Source organism: Macaca mulatta, chromosome 9 (genome assembly GCF_049350105.2).
Source record: "Macaca mulatta isolate MMU2019108-1 chromosome 9, T2T-MMU8v2.0, whole genome shotgun sequence".
In the NCBI taxonomy this organism is placed as follows: domain Eukaryota; kingdom Metazoa; phylum Chordata; class Mammalia; order Primates; family Cercopithecidae; genus Macaca; species Macaca mulatta.
Genome location: NC_133414.1, coordinates 13,498,935 through 13,524,403, shown reverse-complemented (window position 1 = coordinate 13,524,403; position 25,469 = coordinate 13,498,935). Strand labels below are relative to the sequence as shown.

General features: G+C 38.6%; 1 protein-coding gene across 2 annotated transcripts in view; it reads left to right on the top strand.

Annotated features, from left to right (window-relative positions):
• The window catches only part of UPF2 (UPF2 regulator of nonsense mediated mRNA decay), a 484,524-nt gene that overhangs the window by 423,080 nt on the left and 35,975 nt on the right, over window positions 1-25,469 (top strand). For both annotated transcript variants that reach the window (XM_015146458.3, XM_015146457.3), the window contains 7 exons: window positions 7,116-7,229; window positions 9,111-9,227; window positions 14,629-14,814; window positions 17,453-17,656; window positions 18,468-18,743; window positions 21,410-21,593; window positions 25,186-25,325. In XM_015146458.3, coding sequence (XP_015001944.1) covers window positions 7,116-7,229; window positions 9,111-9,227; window positions 14,629-14,814; window positions 17,453-17,656; window positions 18,468-18,743; window positions 21,410-21,593; window positions 25,186-25,325 — 1,221 coding nt within the window. The remainder of the gene's footprint in view (window positions 1-7,115; window positions 7,230-9,110; window positions 9,228-14,628; window positions 14,815-17,452; window positions 17,657-18,467; window positions 18,744-21,409; window positions 21,594-25,185; window positions 25,326-25,469) is intronic.

The following is a 25,469-nucleotide window of genomic DNA, read 5'->3' as shown; positions in this document are numbered from 1 at the left end:
GCATTTAGCTGGCTTTTAATTCTTATCTATTTTTCAACAACCCCAAATATATGTATCTTGCCAGAACCTCTCTTATGATACTTAGAAAGTTTTCATGTACTTTGAGCTAAATTGTTCCCCAAACTGAATTCATTATTTTCTTCTTAAAAATGTCTTTTACTTTCTTGAATCTGCTTCTGTATTTTCCCTGTAAATTTACAATGTATTTTATCCAATTACTGAGATAAATACCTCTACTTTTGCACCTAGACATTTAGGAGCCATTGTTTACGGAATTCATTGGATATTGACTTCTAAACCAACTAAAATCTAGCATCTTCTCTTCGTACCTCCTGCCACTGTCTTTCATTTTCTATACCTGGAGTTATGATAGTAGCTTTTTAACCAGCTTTTCTTGTCTCTGTCTTCTACCTAGATCTAGTGTTATTTCTGCAGTCTGATATGTTTTCCCCCCTAAGAACCTCAACTGAGAAATAAAGCTTTTGTTAACAAAGCCGTGTGAAATTTCATTGGCAGTTAAGGAAATTCTAGTTGAAACAATGGGTTTGCTAATTTAACTGACAATTAGAAAAGGTAATAGACATGAGAAACCAACATTCTCAGATACTTCAGGTGGGAATATGGTGAAGCTGTTTGGCACTAGATTTCAAGAGCCCTAGAGGCATTCATAATTTGGACAACTCCGAGGACATGTCCTAAGTAAACAAATCTATGTACCAAAAAAGGGTGATTCACACTATGACTCTAATAGGGAAAACTGATCATCTGAAAGCCCAACAGTGGATTAATAAAATGGCCATATAATCACAATGCTGAAATGATGGAAAGCCATTAGAATTGATGTGTACAAAAACCTTTTTAGGGCCAGGTGCGGTGGCCCACACCTATAATCCCAGCATTTTGGGAGGCCGAGGCGGGCAGATCACCTGAGGTCGGGAGTTCGAGACCAGCCTGACCAACACGGAGAAACTCTGTCTCCCTAAAAAAAGAAAAAAATACAAAATTAGCCGGACGGGTGGCACATGCCTGTAATCCCAGCTACTCAGGAGGCTGAGGCAGGAGAATCACTTGAACCCAGGAGGCGGAGGTTACCGTGAGCTAAGATTGCGCCACTGCACTCTAGCCTGGGCAACAAGAGTGAAATTCCATCTCAAAAAACAACAACAGCAACAACAAGTTTTTATATCAGAAAGTACTTTTTTAAAAAGCAAGATGTAAAATCTTACGTATAATAAACATACACTTAAAATGCTTAGAAAGCAGAGAAGAAAAAACAATTACATGTGAGTATGTTAACGTGGCAGTCTTTGGATGGTGGGAATATGAGGAATTCTTTTCCGTTCTAGTTTTCTCTAAAGTTTCAGTACGGCCTACTTCTTTAGTGATGAAGGGGACAACTTTTTGTTTTGTTTTGTTTTAAGAGATGGTATCTTACTCTGTCACCCAAGGTGGAATGCAGTGGCATGATCATAGCTCACTGCAGCCTCAAACTTATGGACTCACGCGATCCTCCTGTTTCAGCCTCCCAGTGACTAGGACTACAGGCGCATGCCAACACACCTGACTGGGGAGACAACTTTTATTTAACATAAGCAAATTAAGTCACTGACATTTTAAAAATTAATCATCTCCCAACTTTTTGATTAAGTTTCTTTATTTGTTAAAATAAGTTGACTACATATCCCCATTATAGGTATATTTATTTCAAAATTACATACCTTGGCAATTGTACCAAATGCTTTTGTGCATTGTAAACCATACAAAAACAAATGGAAATGTGTGAGATAAAACATATAAATAGAATTGCCAGTTTCCCCTCCCTACTCCAAGTAGGTAAATAGTCTTATGCACTCTACTTTGGAGATACTGGTTCACAAAAGTTTTTAAAGAATTTTATGTCAAGGCAAATTTACTTATTTATAGACTCAGTACTGATTTTATGTTTAGCCTACAGTAGGTTTTCAGAAAAGTTTGCTGAATGATTGAAGAAACTTCATGTAAAACAAAGTGAGCAAATTATGGAGGATAGAAAATCTATTTGGGTGAATATCTATTTGGCCCTTCTAGAGGGGCCAGCTTGACTAGAACAGAGGATTCTTTCTCCAGGAAAGTGGTAAATGATAGGCCTTAGGAAATCCTTACAGTTCATGTGTGTTGATATATCTGAAAAGTTTTTTGTTGTTGTTGTTGTTGTTGTTGTTGTTGTTGTTGTTGTTGTTTTTGAGACGGAGTCTTGCTCTGTTGCCCAGGCCGGAGTGCAGTGGCGGGATCTTGGCTCACTGTAACCTCAGCCTCCCGGCTTCAAGTGATTCTCCTACCTCAGCCTCCCAAGTAGCTGGGACTACAGGCACAGGCCACCATACCTGGCCAATTTTTGTACTTTTAGCAGAGACGGGGTTTTACCATGTTGGCCAGGTTGATCTCAAACTCCTGACCTTAAGTGATCTGCCTGCCTTGGCCTTCCGAAGTGCTGGGATTATAGGCATGAACCACTGTGCCCAGCCTGAAGAGTTTTAATTAGTATATACAAACTTTGTTGTTCAATTAATCTCAATTTTATTTGTCTTTAGCAGAGTTGCAAGCCACATTTTTGCTATGGATGATTGATTATATGAATAAAGTCTTACAAGAGGCATTATTGAACTACAAATATATAGAAAATGTTACATTGTTAATTCATCCAGAAGTGTTTTGACATATTTTTGATCATAAGGTTTTAAGAAACCAGAGTGAAGACCGGACGCAGTGGCTCACGCCTGTAATCCCAGCACTTTGGGTGGCCGAGGCGGGCGGATCACCGGAGGTCAGGAGTTCAGTCAGCCTGACCAACATGGAGAAACTTCATCTCTACTAAAAATGCAAAATTAGCCAGGCGTGGTGGCACATGCCTTTAATCCCAGCTACTTGGGAGGCTGAGGCAGGAGAATCACTTGAACCTGGGAGGCGGAGGTTGCGGTGAGCTGAGATCACACCATTGCACTCCAGCCTGGGCAACAAGAGCGAAACTACGTCTCAAAAAAAAAAAAAAAAAAAAGGAAAGAAGTGACAGTGAAAAATGTTGAAATGTTGAATGAGGAGTGAGAATGTTAGCCATTTTTATAAGTTACAAGCTTTTGAAAAGCCTTCAGTTTTCTCATCTGAAAATGAGGGAGTGAGATCATTGATTTATAACACTTCATTTAAATATTGTATAATTTTGTCATTTTTATTAGATGTAACCTCTGTAACCTTTATATTTCAGAATAATTAGAATTAATGTAAATATATGATGTGGATGATACAGCATGTTAACATGTTTTGAAAACTAGAATGCTTAGTAATGCTGAAAATGGTGTGATATTCCATAGCAGTTGAAGAAGAGGATATGCATCCAACGTCATTCAAGGAGATTTAAAAATAGATATATGTATTTCCCAACCCTACTGACCCTAAGACTTAGTTTTAGTATATAGTGTTTTTTTTTTTTTCCCTTTTTTTTTTTTGAGATCGAGTCTCACTGTGTCACCCAGGCTGGAGTGCAGTGGCATGATCTCATCTTGCCACAACCTCCCCCTCCCAGGTTCAAGCGATTCTTGTGCCTCAGCCTCCCGAGTAGCTGGGATGATAGGCACGTGCCACCATGCCCTGCTAATTTTTGTATTTTTAGTAGAGACGGAGTTTCACCATGTTGGCCAGGCTGGTCTCAAACTCCTGACCTCAAGTGATCCACCTGCCTCGGCCTCTCAAAGTGCTGGGATCACAGGTGTGAGCCACCATGCCTGGCCCGTTTTAGTGCGTAGTTTTTGATATGCTTTCTTATGTGTTTTCCCAAACAAAGACACAAGGTCAGTGTAATTTAGAAAACATTTAAAGTTAAAAAAAAGGAAAGAAAAATACCAGTTTCATTACTTAACAGCAACGTTTTGGTGGTTTTTTGTTTTTTAGTTTTTAGTTTTACCTTTTTTTCTCTATAGTTTTTCATGGATGAATTATATTTTATGTGTAATTTTCTGTTATTTCTCAGAAGCATTTTACCCTGTCATTAAAATACTCCTTAAGCATCATTTTATTTATTTATTTATTTTGAGACGGAGTCTCGTCTCGCTCTGTTGCCCAGGCTGGAGTGCAGTGGCACGATCTCAGCTCACCGCAAGCTCTGCCTCCCAGGTTCACACCATTCTCCTGCCTCAGCCTCCTGAGTAGCTGGGACTACAGGCGCCCACCACCACGCCTGGCTAATTTTTTAATATTTTTAGTAAAGACGGGGTTTCACCGTGTTAGCCAGGATGGTCTCAATCTCCTGACCTCGTGATCCACCCGCCTTGGCCTCCCAAAGTGCTGGGATTACAGGCGTGAGCCACTGCGCCCAGCCTAACATCATTTTAAAAGTTGTCTAATCTTCTTTTGTCCTGTACCTTAATTGCTTAGTACCAAGTGAAGTGTAGTCACTACCATCATCATCATTATCCTTACTTTACCAAGTGGGCAGACAGGCTCAGGGAGTTTATATGACTTGCTTTGAGATATTATATCCCATAAAGTGATCTTAAGAGCACAGACATTCTAACTCTAGAACTTTTGCTCTTTCATGTCACTGCAGAATGTATATTAAGCTTTAGCTTTTCAATTACTTGTCAGCAAAGATTTATTTAGTGCCCATGTATTAGAGGTACAAATATACAAGGAAGGATAAAATGAGTGATAGTATTTATTGAACTCTTGCTGGTCCAAAGCACTGTTTTATGTGCTTTACAAGTATTAACTTATTTAAGACTTATAACCCTATTAGGTCCAATTTACAGATAAGGACTTTGAGACACAGGTTAAGTAACAGGCAGTAAGTGTAAGTAATAGTGCTGGGATTGAAATCCAGCAAAACTGGTCCACAGTCCACACTCAATCAATCCTCGAAGCTCAGAAAATAAGGTAAATTAATAAGAAGTTTTTTATGTGCATGTATATGAAACATTTATTTGTGAAAAGTTCTTTATGAAGGCTGTGCTTCTTTCTAAATTACAAGGCTAATAATAAGCAGTCAGGTTTATTCAGTATTTTGTTTAATATTACAAATGAGACTCTAGTTCTATTTTATATTTGTCTCTAATTGCAAAACTATTTTGTATGCTTAAATGATGTCATTAAAAAAAAAGTTCTGGCACTTTGGGAGGCTGAGGCGGGCGGATCATGAGGTCAAGAGTTCAAGACCAGCCTGACCACCATAGTGAAACCCCGTCTCTACTAAAACTACAAAAAATTAACCAAGCGTGGTGGCAGGCGCCTGTAATCCCAGGTACTCAGGAGGCTGAGGCAGGAGAATCACTTGAACCCGAGAGGTGGAGGTTACAGTGAGCCGAGATCGTGCCATTGCACAGCCTGAGCAACAGTGCGAGACTCTGTCTCAAAAAAAGAAAAAAAAAGTTCTAGGCCGATTGTGGTGGTTCACACCTGTAATCCCAGCATTTTGGGACGCTGAAGCAGATGGATCGCTTGAGGCCAGGAGTTTGAGACCAGCCTGGGCAACATGGTGAAACCCCATCTCTACTAAAAATACAAAAATGTAGCCAGACGTGATGGCACGCACCTGTAATTGCAGCCACTCAGGAGGCTGAGGCACAAAAATCTCTTTAACCTGGGAGGTGGAGGTCGCAGTGAGCCGAGATTGTGCCACTGCACTCCAGCCTGGGTGACAGAGTGAAGCTGTCTCAGAAAACAAGGAAAGAAAGTGCTAAACTAATTCAGGGCACTACATTATGGTCACTGGTGTTCAAATGAAAGTTTTCTAGACTGTAGGTTTGGTTTTCCGATGAAAATGGAATTCTGAGGTTAAATCCAATTACATTTATCTTGGTATGTCTGTTTGCATTGCACTGTAGCAGCCGGATTTTGTTGCATCTGATAATTCTTGAAATTTGTGCCTAACTAGAAGACTTACATTTGCAAAGGACTTAACCATTGACCAAGTACAACCATGACTGGTGATAAAAACGAACAGTGATTATATTGGCTCTTTCGTTGTAATGTATTTATAGTAAAAATGCAGCATAGTTCATAATTATAATACACTAGTCAAGCCTTAATACCAGTTTTGCTTAGGTGAGCACTTGGCATTCATATTTTTAAAGCAGCATTTCCTAAAGTGTGTTCCTTATAGTATTAATTTAAAGGGATGTTAACTAATAGCAGTTTCTAACATTTCAAAAAGGAGGTTCATGTTGCCAAATAAATTTGAAAAACATTGACTTAAAGTTTTCTTTATTTAAGAGCCTCTTTAGGCCTGGTAAAATTCATTTTTTTTCTCCAAATTACTTGACCGTGGAGCTGTTTTGCAGAGCACATCCTGGGACTGGTGTTATACAGAGCAATTTTTTCTTTAACTTATAATAGTTTAAGTATAGCAAGAGTTTTGTTTTTGTTTTTGTTTTTTGAGACAGAGTCTTGCTCTTGTCACCCAGGCTGGAGTGCAATGGCATGATCTCAGCTCACTGCAACCTCCACCTCCAGGGTTCAAGCAATTCTCCTGCCTCAACCTCCCAAGTAGCTGGAATTACAGGCGCCTGCCACCACGCCTGGCTAATTTTTGTATTTTTAGTTGAGACAGGGTTCCGCCACGTTGGCCAGGCTGTCTCAAACTCCTGACCTTGTGATCCGTCTGCCTCAGCCTCCCAAAGTGCTGGGATTACAGGCCTGAGCCACTGCACCTGGCCTATAGCAAGAAATTTTACCCTTACCTATTAAAAATATCTGGAATGGGCTGGGCATAGTGGCTCACGCCTGTAATCTCAGCACTTTGGGAGGCCAAGGTGGGTGGATCGCCCAAGGTCAGGAGTTTGGGACCAGCCTGGCCAACATGATGAAATCCCATCTCTACCAAAAATACAAAAAATTAGCCAGGTGTGGTGGTGGACACCTGTAATCCCAGCTACTTGGTAGGGTGAAGCAGGAGAATCGCTTGAACCCAGGAGGCAGAGGTAGTGAGCCAAGATTGCACCATTGCGCTCCAGCCTGGGCGACAAGAGTGAAACTCTGTCTCAAAAAAAAAAAAAAATCTGGAGTCAATTTGAATGCATTAAAAATAGTTTTTATCACAGAGATTCAAAATGTTGATTAAGCATTATCTTTTCTCTTTTAATTTTTAGGTACGAAAAAAGGACCAGATCAATATTGAAACAAAGAATAAAACTGTTCGTTTTATTGGAGAACTAACTAAGTTTAAGATGTTCACCAAAAATGACACACTACATTGTTTAAAGGTTAGTGCTAAATTGGTTGATTGCTTTTAATTGAAAAGTTTAAAGTTTTAGTTATAAATGGTAGATAAAGTGAAATAATTTAATATTTGATTAATCCAAAAGAACACCAAGAAAGGAAGAAAAAGTAACATTAAACAGGTGTGCAAAATACAAAACAAATAGTTAAGATCTTAGATACTTATGCAGTTCTACCAGTAATAACGTGAAACCTGAAAAGGGTGAAATACATCAAGTAAAAGCCTTAAAAATATAAAACTTGATTAAAACAACTATTAGGAGCTATCTACAACTGTTACCCTTAAATATGAAGATGAGAAAAATTAAATAAAAAGATGGGGAAAATAGTGCTATACAAATACTAATAAAATGAAAGCTGGTTTCTCTGTGTTATCGTAGAGGTTAAAAATATTGACTGGCGGTAGTTATCTTACTCTGTCATATGAATACAAACATTTCTACTTAAACTAGAATGTCCCATACTTATGAGTTGCCATCCCTGGAGAGCTGTAGAAATTTTTTCTCACTTGGCTACCAGTGAGTTCACAGTATTACAAGGGGTTATTAAGTTCAACCTGTAACACTTTTGACAAAAGCATGAAATATTATTAGAAATAAAGGGCCAGGCGCCATAGCTCATGCCTTTAATCCTAGCACTTTGGGAGTCTGAGGCTGGTGGATCACCTGAGGTCAGGGGTTCAAGACCAGCCTGACCAACATGGAGAAACCCCGTATCTACTAAAAATACAAAATTAGCCAGGCGTGGTGGCTGGCGTGCACCTGTAATCCCAGCTACTCGGGAGGCTGAGGCAGGAGAATCACTTGAATCCAGGAGGCGGAGGTTGTGGTGAGCCAAGATCACACTATTGCACTCCAGCCTGGGTAACAAGAGTGAAACTCCATCTCAAAAAAGAAAGAAAGAAAGAAAGAAAGAAAGAAAGAAAGAAGGCTGGTTTGTAATGATGAAGAGGTTATTTTAACAGGAAAAGATTACCTTTCTGAATCAGTATGCAGCCAATAACATAGCTTCAAAATAAGTAAAGCAAAAAATGGCAAGAAATTGGTTTCTATTGTATCATGATATGAACTAGATTAAAACTTACTTGATTCTTATTCATCATGCAAATTGCCTCCCATTTCAAATTTCAAATACTGTATTCCAAAATCTGAAAAAAATTTGAAATCTGAAACATTTCTGGTCCCAGGCATTTTAGATAAGGGAAACTTAACCTGTAGTAAGAAATGGGAGGCAATTTGGATGATGAATAAGAATCAAGTAAGTTTTAGTCTAGTTCATATTATGTAGTACTATGTTCTTTGCAAATCATGCCATAGAAGGACAAAAAAGGACACAAAAAGATATTCCTTATAAGCCAGAAAAACCAAGTGATTAAATGATACAAAGAAACCAAGTTCTCAAATGTCTCAATCTGTTTTAGTTTAGAAAATATGCATAAATGATTAGGAGGGTAAATACTAAAATGTCCTAGTGATATGTTGTGTCTATAATTCATATAATGAGCAAATAATACTTTTGTAGTGAGAATTTTGGAAAATAAATATATAGACCAAAACAAAAGGCATTGAGAAAAAGTCTGCTGTGTACGTGGCATGTGTTTAAATACAAAACATCTAATAATAAATATAGAAAGGGCTTTGACATTCGTTTCCACATATCTTTCTGTGAAAGACATTAAATATATTGAAGTTTTTCAATACAAATTAATGGCAGAACACAAAAGATGCCCAGCAGTGAACCTGAGTAGACTCACTTCTGTTTTTTACATTTTCCAAGTTCTTACACACATTAGATGTATGATAATTTCTTCCTCTACTAGGATTGAAGAGTTGCCTTTGTAGTTTTCATCATTCTTCCTGTTGCAGATGCTTCTGTCAGACTTCTCTCATCACCATATTGAAATGGCATGCACCCTGCTGGAGACATGTGGACGGTTTCTTTTCAGATCTCCAGAATCTCACCTGAGGACCAGTGTACTTTTGGTAAGGGCTTGAGGATCCTGGAAAGAGCTAGAGGTTCTTGATTTACCTGTGCTTCAGAGGTTGGAAATATTGACCAGTGCTGGTTATCTTATTCTTTCATAAGAATACAAACATTTCTATCTAAACTGGAACATCCCATACATATGAGTTGCCATCCCTGGAGAGCTGTAGACATTTTTCTCACTTGGCTACCAGTGAGTTCACAGTATTGCAAGGGGTAATTAAGTTCAACCTGTAACACTTTTAACAAATGATGCAGATGAGCAGGCACCCAATAGTGTTTTTTAGAGCAATGTTTATGAATGTTTTTGTTATGTTATGAATGTTTTGGTGCATCTCAAACCATTATTCGTGTGTCATGTAAGCACATAAAATGTAAGCTTAAATTTTAAAATTAAGGCCAGGCGCAGTGGCTCATGCCTATATTCCCAGCACTTAAAAGATACCAGCCTGGGCAGCATAGTGAGACCTCCTCTCTACAAACACATTTTAAAACTAGCCAGGCATGGTGGTGCTTTCCTGTAGTCCCAGCTACTCAGGAGGCTGAGGTGAACTTGGGAGATCAAGGCTGCAGGAGCCGTGATCTTGCCACTGCACTCCAGCCTGGGTGACAGAATGAGACCCTGTCTCGAATGAATGAATGAATGAATACCCACACAGCTATAGGGGGGATGATAAAAAGAAATGAAATATAATTACCATCTTCAAAGTGATTCACCTCTAATGGGTGAGAGTTAACTACATAATTCTAGTACAATGTTGTAGGTACTGTAATGGGGGACTGCAGAGGATATTGTGGGCTCATGGAGGAGGTACTTAAACCAGACTTAGGGTAGGAAAGATCTCCCCTAATGGCTTGATAGTATTTATGGAGTGTGAACTCTGTGCTAGACCCTTGGAATATAAAGTTGGAAGAGTTTCTGCCCTTACGTAGTTTATAGCCTAATAGGACAGTCAGACAAATAAATAGAGAATTGAAATACATTATGGGAAGTTAAAAAAAAAAAGACATGGCCGGGCGCGGTGGCTCAAGCCTGTAATCCCAGCACTTTGGGAGGCCGAGACGGGCGGATCACGAGGTCAGGAGATCGAGACCATCCTGGCTAACACGGTGAAACCCCGTCTCTACTAAAAATACAAAAAACTAGCCGGGCGTGGTGGCGGGCGCCTGTAGTCTCAGCTACTTGGGAGGCTGAGGCGGGAGAATGGCGTGAACCCGGGAGGCGGAGCTTGCAGTGAGCCGAGATCACGCCACTGCACTCCAGCCTGGTCGACAGAGCGAGACTCCGTCTCAAAAAAAAAAAAAAAAGACATACATTATGGTAAATGTATAAGCCTAGGGTATTTTGGGTGTAGCTAGAAGAGACACCTAATTTACTATATCAGGAAAGGGTTCTTGGAAAAAGCAGTTTTTATTTTAGAGACCTAAGCTGAGTCTTAAAGGCAGAGACGAGAAACCAGTTGAATAAAACAGCTGCAGGTAAGACTGGAGGGGAGGGTAGGCACACACTAGCTTATAAGGCGCCCAGAGTGCCATGCTAAGGAGCTGGAGGTTTTTTTCCTGGTGGCAGTGAATAACTATTGAAGGATTTTAACTAAGCAGGTAGAGTGGTTATGATCAGATTCATGTTTTTAGAAAGATTGGTATGGAGGCAATAACTGCTGAGACCAGGGATACAGAGAACAGTTAAAAGGCTGTTTTAAAAACCTAGGGAGACAACAATGAAGAAATGAATTGGGGTATGGATGGTTGGGGAGAAACTGGAGAATTCTGACTTGCTATATGAAAATTTTTAGGAGGTAGAACTGAGGAGACTTGGTGGTGAGATATAAGGGATGAGGAAGCAGAAAATACACTAAGATAAGACTAAAATTCTGCCATGGGCATCTGAGCAGATGATGGCGCCAGTCACAGACATGGGGGAATAAAGGGGAGGGAACAGATGAGTTTGGTTTGAAGCACATCAGTGCTTATGGGATCATCTAAAAAGTATTCACATTTATTTGAGAAGACATATAACCTTTTAACTGGTTTGCCTTCAAAATTATTCTTGGCTAATGTTAAAATTAGTTTGGGGTATGTGTGAGTGTGCGTGTGTGGGGGAAAAGGTTCTAAAGCAGGCCAGATAACAGGTTGAGACTAATTGAGATTAAAAGCTGGATTATCTGTGTACAAGTGATAAGTTAAATGATGCATTCTATTTTGTCCAAAGAACTTACAGGGTGCTGTCATTAAGTCTCTAGCTCTATTTAACATGGGAGTGTTTTCTTGTCTGTTTGGAAGACTGAATATTTAACAGGCATTCACTAATTATAGTACAAAGATGTGTCAGTATAGGGGCTTAGGTACAGTCAGTGTACTATAGAAATCCTTGGAGACAAGAGAAACAGTTATGAAACTTGGTATGCCCACAGTTTAACTTATAAATAGCAAAACTTTCTCCTAGTATATGATGATTTTGCACGGATAGAAAAGCAGTCCATAGGAAAGAGTGAACGTGTTTTTAAAAATTCATTCATTTATTCATGCATTGTTAAATATGAATTGCATGTCTGTCAGGCACTGTTTTAGGTGCTACATATGTGACAGTGAAAAAGATACAGCCCTTGCCCTCCTTGAGCTCACATACACACAGAACTTGAAATCCACCACCACCCAGCACCCCAGTCCACAACACTGCTTGAAGCTCATCAGTGATCTCCCTCTGCACATTTAAACCCAGCCTTCTCACCTTCGTGTGCAGTGCTCTCTATTACCCGTCCCCTCCCTCCTCTTCCCTCTTCCACTGCTCCCTGCTGGGAACACACTGGCCTTCTGTTCTGTGCCACATCTGCCTTTCTTTCTCCTTGGGCCTCTGCATGCTTGCTCTTCCTGAGGTTCTTCAGCCTTTGTTATCCTTCAGATCCTAGTTTAAATGTCACTTTCTCAGAAAAACCTTCCCTAACCCACCCTGAACTAAAGTAGGTTCTCTGTTGTTTCAGATCGCAGTACTTATTGTTCATACTACTGTTGCAACTATTATTGAAAAGAATAGTAGTTGATTTATTTGTTGATTTTATTCTGTCTTCTGACACCAGACTATTAAGCTTCCTGAAAGTAGGAATCATGTCTGTCCTGTTCACTGATGAGTTTCCCGTGCCTGCCATATTGCATAACACTAATTAAGTACCAAGTAATTTTTGTTTGTTTTTGAGACAGGGTCTCCTGCTGTTGCCCAGGCTGGAGTGCAGTGGTGTGATTATAGCTCACCGCAGCCTCCAACTCCTGGGCTCAAGTGATCCTTCCACGTCAGCCTCCCGAGTAGCTGGGACTATGGATGCACACCACCATGCCTGGCTAATTTTTTTATTTTATAGACACAGGGTCTCACTATGTTGCTGAGACTGCTGTCGAAATCCTGGCCTCAAGTGATCCTCTTGTCTCGGCCTCCCAAAGTGTTGGGATTACAGGCATGAGCCACTGCACCTGGTTACTTTTCTTTCTTTCTTTCTTTTTTTTTTTTTTTTTAAGAGATAGGGTCTTAAGCTTGTCTTCCAGGCTGGAGTGCAGAGGCATGATCATAGCTCACTGCAGCCTTGAACTCCTGGGTTCAGGCAGTCCTCTCACCTCAGCTTCCTAAGTAGCTGGGATGACCGGTGTACACCACCATGCCTGGGTAATTTTTTACTTTATTTTTCTTTTATTCTGTTATTTCTTATTTTAGAGATGGGGTCTCACTCCATCACCCAGGCTGGAGTGCAGTGACATGATCATAGCTTACTGTAGCCTCGAACTTCTGGGCTCATGTGATCCTCCTGCTTTAGCTTCCCAAGTAGCTGGGACTACAGGTACTTACTACTGTGCCCAGCTATTCATTTTAGTTTAGTTTAGTTAAGTTTATTTTAATGTAGAGAAGGGGGGTCTCACTTTGTTGCCCAGGCTAGTCTCAGACTCCTGATCTCAAGAGACTCTCTCACCTCAGCTTCCTAAGTTGCTAGGATTATAGGCTTGAGCCACTGCCCCCAGCAGATGTTTTTAAAATGACTTAATTATTCAGTAATCTTAATGCTTTTTGGCATGATGCTGTTTTAAGAATTAGGAGTGCTGTTTAAAGATCTTCAACTTGTCAGTGGTTCTCAACTGGCATCTAGTAAGTAGAGGCCAGAGTGGCTGTGAAACATTCCACAATGCACAGAATAATCCCCCACAACAAATTATCCAATTCGAAATGTCAGTAGTGCTGAGGCTGAGAAACCATGAAGTAGATGGTGAGTGACTAGATCTGTATTTGTTAGTTACTTACCTCTCCTGAGCTGATACTGAGCAACCCTAGACACATTATAAGACGTTGGGGACTTTTAGTTTTTTGCAGAGACATGTCAGGTATCTCATACAACATTGGAGCCTTGAGAATGAAATCTTAGTTGTACTGGAAACAGCTATAGTCAGCCCTTTATTTATATTTTTAGTCCTTATTGTCACTCACTTGTATATTTGAGCCTTACTTTCCTTAAAGTTCATGTTTTTTGGCAAAGTTATGAAAGAAGTTACCTTGGCAGCAAAGTTCTGAGTCTTTTATTGGATGAAGCCTAAGGCTAAGTAGTCATGGACTAGTATGTTCTTTTTTTTTTTTTTTTTGGGGATGGAGTCTTGCTCTGTCGCCCAGGCTGGAGTGCAGTGGCGCGATCTCGGCTCACTGCAAGCTCTGCCTCCCGGGTTCACGCCATTCTCCTGCCTCAGCCTCCTGAGTAGCTGGGACTACAGGTGTCCGCCACCACGCCTGGCTAATTTTTTTTGTATTTTTCATAGAGGCAGGGTTTCACCATGTTACCTAGGATGGTCTCTATCTCCTGACCTCGTGATCCGCCCACTTTGGCCTCCCAAAGTGCTGGGATTACAGGCTCGAGCCACCGCGCCCAGCCCATGGATTAGTATGTTCTAAAAATAAGTAGTATAACAGTTAGTGTGCTTACATGCTCTTTGATATGCCCATTGATTGTTTTTGTCTCACCACCCCCACCTCCTTGTGCTCTTTTTTTTGTTGTTTTTTTTTTTTAAAGAGACAGGGTCTTGCTCTTGCCCAGTCTGGAGTGCAGTGCCAATCATGGCTTACTGCAGCCTCCACCTCCCAAGTTGCTGGGACTACAGGTGCGTGCCACCACACCTGGCTAATTTTTGTACCTTTTGTAGAGATGGGGTTTCACCATGTTGCCCAAGCTGGTCTTGAACTCCTGGGTTCAAATGATCCTGTCATCTCAGTCTCCCAAAGTGCTGGGATTCGAGGCATGAGCCACAGTGCCCAGCCCTTTCTTTGGCTTTGTAACCCATTACTTTGAAATAGTAAATCACTGAGAAGTTTAGTTAGAAGTAAAGGAATCTTAGAAGGAAAGTGTTTTGATTAATTTGGACTTTTTATTTCAGGAGCAAATGATGAGAAAGAAGCAAGCAATGCATCTTGATGCGAGATATGTCACAATGGTAGAGAATGCATATTACTACTGCAACCCACCTCCAGCTGAAAAAACCGTGAAAAAGAAACGTCCTCCTCTCCAGGAGTATGTCCGGAAACTTTTGTACAAGGATCTCTCTAAAGTTACCACTGAGAAGGTAAATCTTATGAAATCATGCAGTAATAGTTAACGTGAGATTTGTGGTAGTACTAAGCTTATGTAGAGTAGGAGAACTGGGGGTGGAGCTCAAGTTCCTTTACAGTCAACTCTGTGTAAGTCATCCTAAGAAGGAATTCTTATGATGATACATGATATTTGAGACATAGGTTTTGTTTTCCTTTTATGACAACTTTTTGTTCTAATTGAAATAGTAACTCTAGGAAATTTTGATTTTATGTATATATTTGAAACTATTACTTTCTCTCTGGTATTCCATAATAAATTTGTACTTAAATATTTTGCATCAGTACATGGGATCCTAACCTTTAGTAGACTTTATAAGAGGCCCATGATCCCTCTGAAATCTCATAATTTTGAATGTCTGTGGCTATTTGTATTTTTGTGGAAACAGGGTCTGCAGCTTTCTTTAGATTCTCAACAGGGGTTAATTTCCAGTGAAGGTAAAGAATCACTGACCTATTATGTTAATAATTGTAGTTACCATGTTAGAAACTTCGCTTTTCAGTAAGATATGTCGAACAAAACATTTCTTGGTGAACTCTACAACTTGACATATAATACAGCATAGAATTTTTTTCTTTTTAGGATGGAAGGTGATAAGAAATTATGTTGCAGGTTTGAAAATTGAAACCAGCTTCCTCAATCAGAGGCAGTAGTTGTTTCAAATAGTTTTGGAATTGTCTAAAAGTTTGAAAAGTATAGAATGGCTAAATGAGTTCTCATACCAGCTTCATTGGAAATGTCAGAGTCATGTTTAGTGTCTGAAAGATGAATTGTTGATGATAATGGAGAGTAGAGATGAAAGGATTACTTTGCAATTGGCTAATAGTATCCATTTTATATAAGGAGAAAAATGGAAAGACTTTGATTATGGTTAGAGCTCTGCTGATTATCTTGTTATAGTAGAGGCTTTGAAATAATAATTGCTAACTTTTAAAAATAATTTAATTTAATTTAATAGAGATGGGGTATTGCTATGTTCCACAGGCTGGTCTCGAACTCCTGGGCTCAAGCAATCCTCCTGCCTCAGCCTCCCATAGTGTTGGGATTACAGGTGTGAGCCACTGCATCTGGCCACTAACATTTTTATAATGTGCCAGACACTTTCCTATGTACTTCACATATTTTTAACTTGTCTAGTCTTTACCATAAACTAGGAAGTAAGTATTTTTTTGTTATCCCCCGTTTACACATGAGGAAACTGAGGTTGTTGTACAGTGTCAGTCTTGATATAGTGTCCTCCACCTTAAGGGATCTTTTAGCCAGTTGACTTTGGGTTTATTTGTTGGAAATTAATGATTTTATTTTTTAAGTGAGATTATTAACTGGCACAGTGGCTCGTGCCTATGAGCCAACACTTTGGGAGGCCAAGATGGGCAGATCACTTGAGGCCAGGAATTTGAGACTAGCCTGGCCAACATGGCGAAACCCTCATTTCTACCAGAAATACAAAAATTAGCCGAGTGTGTTGGCGCATGCCTGTAATCCCAGCTACTCAGGAGGCTGAGGCACGAAAATTGCTTGAACCCTGGAGGCGGAGGGTTGTAGTGATCTGAGACCATGCCACTGCACTCCAGCCTGGGTGACAGAGCGAGACTCCGTCTCAAGAGAAAAAGAAAGAAAGAAAGAGAGCGAGAAAGAGAGATTATTTATGTCAAATGATGCACCAAAGAGAACATGTTATTTTTCTTAAACCTTGGGTTTTTGTTTTTGTTTGAGATGGAGTCTCGCTCTGTCACGCAGGCTGGAGTGCAGTGGTACGGTCTCGGCTCACGGCCATCTTTCCTTCCCGGGTTCAAGTGATTCTCCTGCCTCAGCCTCCCTAGTAGCTGGAATTACAGTTGCCCACCACCGTGCTTGGCTAATTTTTGTATTTTTAGTAGAGACAGGGTTTTGCCATGTTGGCCAAGCTAGTCTTGAACTCCTAACCTCAGATTATCCACCCACCTTGGCCTCCCAGAGTGCTGGGATTACAAGTGTGAGCCACTGCGCCTGGCCTGTTCTTGTTTTTAAAGACCTACTCTATGCTGGGCATAGTGGCTCATGCCCGTAATCCCAGCACTTTGGGAGGCCAAGGCACAGGGATCACTTGAGGTCAGGGGTTTGAAACCAGCCTGGGCAACACAGGGAGATTCCACCTCTACAAAAAATACAAAAATTAGCCAGGCTTGCACGCCTTTAGTCCCATCTATTTGGGAGACTGAGGTGGGAGGATTGCTTGAGCCATGGAGGCAGAGGTTTCAGTGAGCCGAGTTTGCACTACTGCGCTCCAGCCTGAGTGAGACTGTGTCTGGGGAAAAGAAAACAAAACAAAACTTACTCCAAACTCCTGGTTGGATATTTCTTTTAATGACCTTAGTACAGTTACCTAGATTGAAGACCTGAAAACTCTAGAAAATTTGAGAGCACTATGGAAGGATTTGGGAAAGATGATAATACATTTTATCGTAATTAGAAAATCTCATTTTTTTCTATTTCTGAAGAGGCTGTTAGAGGATTTCTAATGTACTTTCTATTTCAGAAGTTCTCTGTAGAGTCATAGCAAAATTTCTGTATTATTTGGTCAGACTACTGTGCACTTACTTAATAATTTAAACAAAATTCTCTTTGTTTAGGTTTTGAGACAGATGCGAAAGCTGCCCTGGCAGGACCAAGAAGTGAAAGACTATGTTATTTGTTGTATGATAAACATCTGGAATGTGAAATATAACAGTATTCATTGTGTAGCCAACCTCTTAGCAGGACTAGTGCTCTACCAAGAGGATGTTGGGATCCATGTTGTGGATGGAGTGTTAGAAGATATTCGATTAGGAATGGAGGTAACCAAGACTTTCTTTAATGTCACACAATTGGAATTTGTGGATAATTTATTATTTCTAGGTTACTGTTGAGACTCAAGTTATAGGAATCTGTAAATTTATTAGTTAGAAAAAGCTGATAATCATTTTATAAGAATTTTCTGTAAACACTTTCCTTTTTTTTTTTTTTTTTTTTTTTTTTGAGACAGAGTCTCGCTCTGTCAGGCTGGAGTGCACTGGCATGATCTCCGCTCACTGCAAGCTCGGCCTCCCGGGTTCAAGCAGTTCTCCTGTCTCAGCTTCCCAAGTAGCTGGGATTACAGGTGCTTGCCACCACGCCTAGCTAATTTTTTTGTATTTTTAGTAGAGACGGGGTTTTGCCATATTGGCCAAGCTGGTCTCGAACTCCTGACCGCAGGTGATTGCCTGTCAACCTCCCAAAGTGCAGGGATTACAGGTGTGAGCTACTGCGCCCGTCCTAACACTTTGCTCTTATTGTAAAACCCAGATTTATTATTTTCTTAATTCACTGATTGCAGAGAAAATAGGTTAAGGGTAGAATTACATTTTAACTGTTTTAGAAACAATTAATGTAATGATAGCTAAATTTAATATCTAATATGTTCTTTTTGTGAAAACACTTTAAAGATAGCCATTTCCTAGAGAGAGAAAAGGACACCTGGAAGTGACCACTTTATTATGAAAGATCTGTCGTTTCTCTATACAGTGTTCTTCCAGTGATTGATATTTTCAAGTTACAGAGGCAAGTTTAACCTGTTTTCATGTACACTACTCCTCTTTAATGAAAATCTGTGTTTTTGTTTCCTTTTAGGTTAATCAACCTAAATTTAATCAAAGGCGTATCAGCAGTGCCAAGTTCTTAGGAGAACTTTACAATTACCGAATGGTGGAATCAGCTGTTATTTTCAGAACTCTGTATTCTTTTACCTCATTTGGTGTTAATCCTGATGGCTCTCCAAGTTCCCTGGACCCACCTGAGCATCTTTTCAGAATTAGACTCGTATGCACTATTCTGGACACATGTGGCCAGTACTTTGACAGAGGTTCCAGTAAACGAAAACTTGATTGTTTCCTTGTATATTTTCAGGTATATAAGCTGAAATATTCAGTTTGGCATCATTTAATGCATTGCATGTGTTTTAAAAAATACTATTAGAGAAGAAACATGGTATTCATATACCCTATATATGTTCATAATTAGATTATATTGTTCATAGAAGAATGCTTTTGGAAATTTAAAGATATATGGTGGATTCTATTATATGAACATTCTCATTGCATGTAACCTTTATGATTGATAATGATTGCTCATTAATCTTGGGAATTATTTTCATACAGTTTATAAATTTGGTTCACTAATTTGTGGACCATTATATTTAATACAGTAATTTATTAATTAAAATTACTTGTGATTTGTAATACATTTGTTAATGTTCTCTTCTCATCTATATTCTGATTTACATCTCAAATTCTTGCTTTTTTTTTTTTAAATAGAGATGGGGTCTTGCTATGTTGGCCAGGTTGATTTTGAATTCCTAGCCTCAAGTAAGTCTCCCACCTCAGCCTCCCAAAGTGTTAGGATTACAGGCATGAACCACCGTGCACAGCCCAAATTCTTGTTTCTAAAAGATATAATTTTTTTTTTTTTTTTTTGAGGCTGAGTCTTGCTCTGTCACCCAGGTTGGAGTCTAGTGGTGCAATCTCAGCTCACTGCAACCTCTGCCTCTCAGGTTCAAGCAGTTCTCCTGCCTCAGCCTCCAGGGTATCTGGGATTACAGGCGTACTCCACCACACCTGGCTAATTTTTGTATTTTTGGTGGCGGGGGGTGGGGGGGTGCGATTTCACCATGTTGGTTAGGCTGGTCTTGAACTCCTGACCTCAGATGATCCACCCATCTCGGCCTCCCAGCGTTCTGGGATTAACAGGCATGAGTCAGCATGCCCAGCCTATTTTTTTTTTTTTTTTTTTTTAAAGAAAACCTATCGCTTTTGAGAAAAATGTGTTCTATTTAATACAGAAAGAATGTTTGTTCATTTATTCATAAATTCTTGAGTTGTGCACTCCATATCTTAATTTTGGTTAATTATATAAACTTCTGATTTAGACCAAGTACAATATAAATTAAATTCATATACAAATACAGGGACAGTACTACAACCTCTATAAAGTTTATATTTCAGAAGTTAACTTATAGGTTGATTAGTTGGAGCCCAATTACTATTTCCCATAAAATACAATTTTCTAAGTGCCGATTAGGGTGAACAACTCACTATCAAGTGCTTTAAGTTTTACTAAGTACTGATAGTACCATTCAATTCTATATAATCACAGTTGTTAGTATTTTCATTTACCCATTATGAAGAAAATAAGTTTAATGTTACAACTTGAAGTATTAAAAATACATCCACATTGTGGCATGTGTTAAGTGGGGGGTAAATATTATTGGGGAATTGTGGTCTGTTAGCTTGCTCCTACCACTATTCTTTTGCAATAGAGGGAAACTTATTACTCCTTTACTTTCTGAATTGATGAGCAGAAAGTGGGGAAAAGGACTTGCAGATTTGAGGGTTGGAGTCCCTGTTGTATGTGAGGACCATCTTAAGTTGGATACTGTATTAAAAGCCAGAGTTTTGCTGCAAAATGGCAACTATAACAGCATCCAAACTAGAGTCTCTCTCAGAAGGGAATCATTCTTTGGATTCTCTCTGACGTCTTAGGCTGAGAGAAAAGAAACACTCAGAAATATTCAGGAGCAAAAAGAGACAAAAATGTTTTCCAAATTGATTAACAGACAAAAGTGCATAGCAGAGCCATACTTAGGAATTGGAGTCAAAAGTGAGTGAGGCCTGGGTGGCGAGGTCTGTGTGTTCAGCCAGAACATGGAGTGTACAGTGCAGTATTAGAAGGTCAGGAAGAAAGGATCACCTGGAGCAGTGCTTCTAAACTTTGCTGAGCATCCATGTCCCCTGGGGACATTGTAAAGATGCAGATTCTGATTCAGTTGATCTAGGAGGAGGACTGAGATTCTACATTTCTAACAAGCTCCCAGATGAGGTCCACACTTGGAGTAGCAAGGACCTGGAACAGACTGGAGAGGAAGAGTAAAACTCCCAGAGGAATACCTGTTTATATACTAGTAAATTCTTGGGTTGGGGTTGTGCTTTCAGTTAATGTAAATTTAGGAATTAGAACAAATATAAAATAGAATGTGGGAACCAGGCTTGGAGTAGAGAGGGAAAATATCTACACAGTGCCATATACACAGTAGATGTTCAATAAATGCTTGTTGATGATTAGTGGTTTTATATATTTCAAAAACCGTATCTTCAGATACTTTAACTCTTCAAAAATCAAAGCAAGTAGTACAGAGAAAATAATGAACATTTATCACAACAATGGCTTTGAATTTGGTTATATTTGCAAAATTAAATATGGGAAATCAGTACCTTGTTTTGGAGTAGCTGAAAATTTATTTGGTATTTTATTTATAATATATCCTTGCCTTAAAAAACTGTGACAGTTATAATAAAAAGATATTTAATACATTCACCAAATAGCTGAAAGCCTATATAGACAGAGGGAAATGATTGGAATAAGATCATTGCTGTTGACCATTAATAGAAATGGTAGGTGTCTTTTACAACCTTTTAGCTTAATAGTTATAACTAGGTAACAGCACAATATAGTTTATTATTTTTAAATATTTTGTTATTAATTTCTTGTAGCTAAATTTATTTTTCATTTGTTATCAGCGTTATGTTTGGTGGAAGAAAAGTTTGGAGGTTTGGACAAAAGACCATCCATTTCCTATTGATATAGATTACATGATCAGTGATACCCTAGAACTGCTAAGACCAAAGATCAAACTCTGTAATTCTCTGGAAGAATCCATCAGGCAGGTACAAGACTTGGAACGAGAATTCTTAATAAAACTGGGTAAGCAATTGATTATAGACAGAAAATGAAGGTGCTATTTGGCAGATTGTATCTGGAATTTGCTTTATAATGTTACCAGTCAGAGTTTACATTGTATCTTTTCTATTTTCAGTGTTGAGTGTAACATAATAGTGTTAGGTAATAGCCATGTGATGTGCTTGATTTCACTAGGTAATTTCAAACTGGAGAAAAACAGTTATGCAGTACTCACAGGACTTGAAGCAAGTAATAGTGATGGGAAAAAAAAAAACGAAAACCACAATCCTGTCTACCTCTCTTAATTGTAGAATTTTTGGTTGCTAATATAAAATCTATTTTTGATTAAAGCATTACTTATTTTTGCAGTATATATTTTCAACAGGCATTATTTCTTAAAAAGTGCAAGGAAAGAAACTGTAGAAGGGAGTAACTGTCAGAAATTTGGAACTATCCTGCAGGGTAGGATTTCAGAGCTTACCACTGGCAGAGTTGCTTCTGTTTCTAAGGACTAGAGAAAATCTAGAGATAATTAGAAGGTTCTCTGTATACTTCAGTATCCTAAGGTTGTTTTGGGGAGAAGAGTTAACTCTTGAATAGCTGCCATTAGAGCTGCAGGAACCTACATGTCTTTAGAAATAACCAGTACAAGGTATAGCCATACCAACCTGGTTTATATGCTGATAGTTTTTAGCATGTTTTATTGTAGTCATTTTAAAGTGACATGTTTTGGACAGTTGTGGTGGCTCATGCTTGTAATCCCAGCACTTTGGGAGGCCGAGGCAGGCAGATCACCTGAGGTCAGGAGTTGGAGACCAGCCTGGCCAACATGGCAAAACCCCATCTCTACTAAAAATGCAAAAATTATCCAGGCATGGTGGCGCACGCCCATAATCCCAACTACTCAGGAGGCTGAGGCAGGAGAATTGCTTGAACCCGGGAGACGGAGATTGGAGTGAGCCAAGATCACGCCATTGCACTATAGCCTGGGCAACAAGAGTGAAACTACATCTCAAAAAAAATAAATAAAATAAAAATAAAGTGACACGTTTTCATACTATTAAGCTAGTATTTGATTTCCCACTAGAACTTGGTACATTCATGTCTATCATGAAGGGATCTTTACCTTAACCAGTTATGCAAATTATATAAATTTACTACATTGCATATCTGAAGAACCACTTTTCATGGTAAAGGTTTTATAAGTGCTGCTACTGATTGTGCAAGTATTAACTTTTCCTGCAACTTAACCCGTAAAAGCATATGTGATTCTTTTTGTTCTTTGAACCTTTTTCCAAGTTACCTACTTTATTTTCCTTTTGAAATTTCTAATTGAATACATGATCTCATATCAAGCAGAGTATTTGTGAACTTATTTCACTTGCTTTGGATCCTTGGAAAATTGTTAAGTCTTAGCCTTGTTTCTCAAAAACCTTAATGAATGGTACTCTCTGTATAGTGGACATGAGTAAATATTAGTGTGATACCTAGTTTGGTGACAGAAAAGAGAACAGTTGTGCTTTGTCCTTTGTAGATCAAAAGGCTAAATTAAAGGACTGCAGGCTTCTTGTGAGGACTCTGTCCTTGCTTAGAATATGAAGGTAAAAAATAGATCGCTGTTCATGAATAAAACTCAAAAGATGGTAGCAGCTGCAATCAGTGCACTCCCAAGTCTCCATTTGCTTCCTGGTTATAGAGTCTAAATATCAGGAAGAAGACATACGCAGAAAAATTGATATTAAATCAGTTTCCTACTGATAAACCAGAAGATAATACAGTATTGTGTTTTTGGTAGTTTTTTGTTTTCAGACACCTGAAAATTCATTGTCTCATGTTAGTTTTATAGTATCCCAATGTTAACATTGTAGTTAATTGGAAAATACTAAAACCATTTTCTTATATTTTAAAAATAATTTTTAATAGTATTAAAAGTAATAAGTGTTCATGACAGTAATTTTTTTAAATACCAAGAAAACAACACCAATATTCCATACAGAAGGATAATCATGTGTTACTATTTTGATACATATTTTTCTACTCTTTTTAAATTTTTTATGTGTTTGTGATTTTATAACCAATTGGTTCTACTTAATACATTATGAAATTTTTTCTTGACAGTACACATATTCTTTTAAAGCTTTATTTTTTGTTTTTTAATTGGCTGTGTTCATTTGTATCTATGTGCCATAATTTACTTCATACAGCTGTTTCACTCTTAGGTTGATACTGTTTCACTCTTAGGTTGATTCTAGTTTTATGTAAATAACATTTTTAGTGTACCTCTGATTTTCTCAGGATAGGTAAGATTACTGGCTCAGATTTTTATTTTAATTTAAGAACAAAACTAAAATGATAATAGTCAATATTATTTGAATTCTGGTTTGGAAGTGTTCAAACCAGTATTCATGAAATGAGAGGGTTAAATCATATCATCACTAAAGTTTCTTCCTGCTTGAATCCTCTCAGATTCTATGAATCAACAGGTATTTATTTAACACCTACTGTGTATTTATTAATATATGTGCTCTCAAGTTTTGAACATATAAGTTTTTTGTCCTCAAGGGTCTTATAATCTGATGTAATATTTATGTGATTATTAGGAAAAAAATAACAACGTAGTATATCATCAAATGTAAGATGCTATAAGTTCTCCACATGCTTTAGGAGCAAATAGGAGAAAAAGTAATAGATTGAAATACTCATTGACAGTTTATGCAGCAAGTAAAACTGAAACGGAACTTGAAGAGTGGATGGGATCTGAAAGTATGTATTAAAGGGTGTTCTCTATTGAGAAGGATATTGAACAAGCAAAATCTTAAAGCAGTGTGTTCTGTGACAGGAGATGTCTGAGGCAACTTCAGGGGAGGGCTTAGGAGAGAGGAGTGGGTAGCAGATCAGTGGGATCAGATGAGACCATATTGTGTGCATCTCAAAAGTAGAGAGGGTGGATTGGAATTCCAACAGGAAGAATTGACTAGGCTGTGAAATGTGGGATGGACACAGGAGGTGAAAGCAAATTCAGGCCAGGGAGTTCCATTAGGCTTAGGAGGAGAATGCTGTTATTGAAGAAAAAAAGTGAGTCTGTATGGTGACAAAGCTGCTATGTAGCTTTTTGCCCCATTCCCCCACATCTTAATTTGCATACATTCAAATTGATAGCCAAATATGATTTATCCATTAAGGTGGCACAATTTGTTTCAAGTCTTTGAGTTTTTGGAGACTCTTTAAATCTCATTTGGTAAAGAGTGTGGCCAACGCTGTATCTTACATATGGCTGAGACTGTACCTCCTCTGTTACTGTTTTCTACCTTTGTCCAAGACTGAGATATGTAAGATTATCCAAGTATTTAAAGCTGTAAGAAAAGAGGGGAAAGTATACACACATATACACTTATTTTTTGTCGCTTTTTGTTAGTGGTGTTTCTTTGTTGAAATGTAGGCCTACACATTTAGTTTTTAAAATGTCTCTCACCGCAGTTTTTAACTCTTTTACGTTTGTTCTGAGAAAATGGCTGTTGAATTATTAATGCATACTTTTACATGAATTGGTATAGTATAGAAAACTGGCCTGTATCTATTTTTAATGTATTTTCCATTTCCATCTTCTCATTTCAAGGCCTAGTAAATGACAAAGATTCAAAAGATTCTATGACAGAAGGAGAAAATCTTGAAGAGGATGAAGAAGAAGAAGAAGGGGGAGCTGAAACAGAAGAACAATCTGGGAATGAAAGTGAAGTAAATGAGCCAGAAGAAGAGGTGATGACTTTTATATATAGCAACATAGAGTACATTTGTATAAGAGTATTTTGATTATACGAGCCAAAATTTTTTTAATACATAAGACCTCCTCCTTAGTTGTTTTTTGTTTTTTGTTTTTTTTTTTTTTTTGAGACAGAGTCT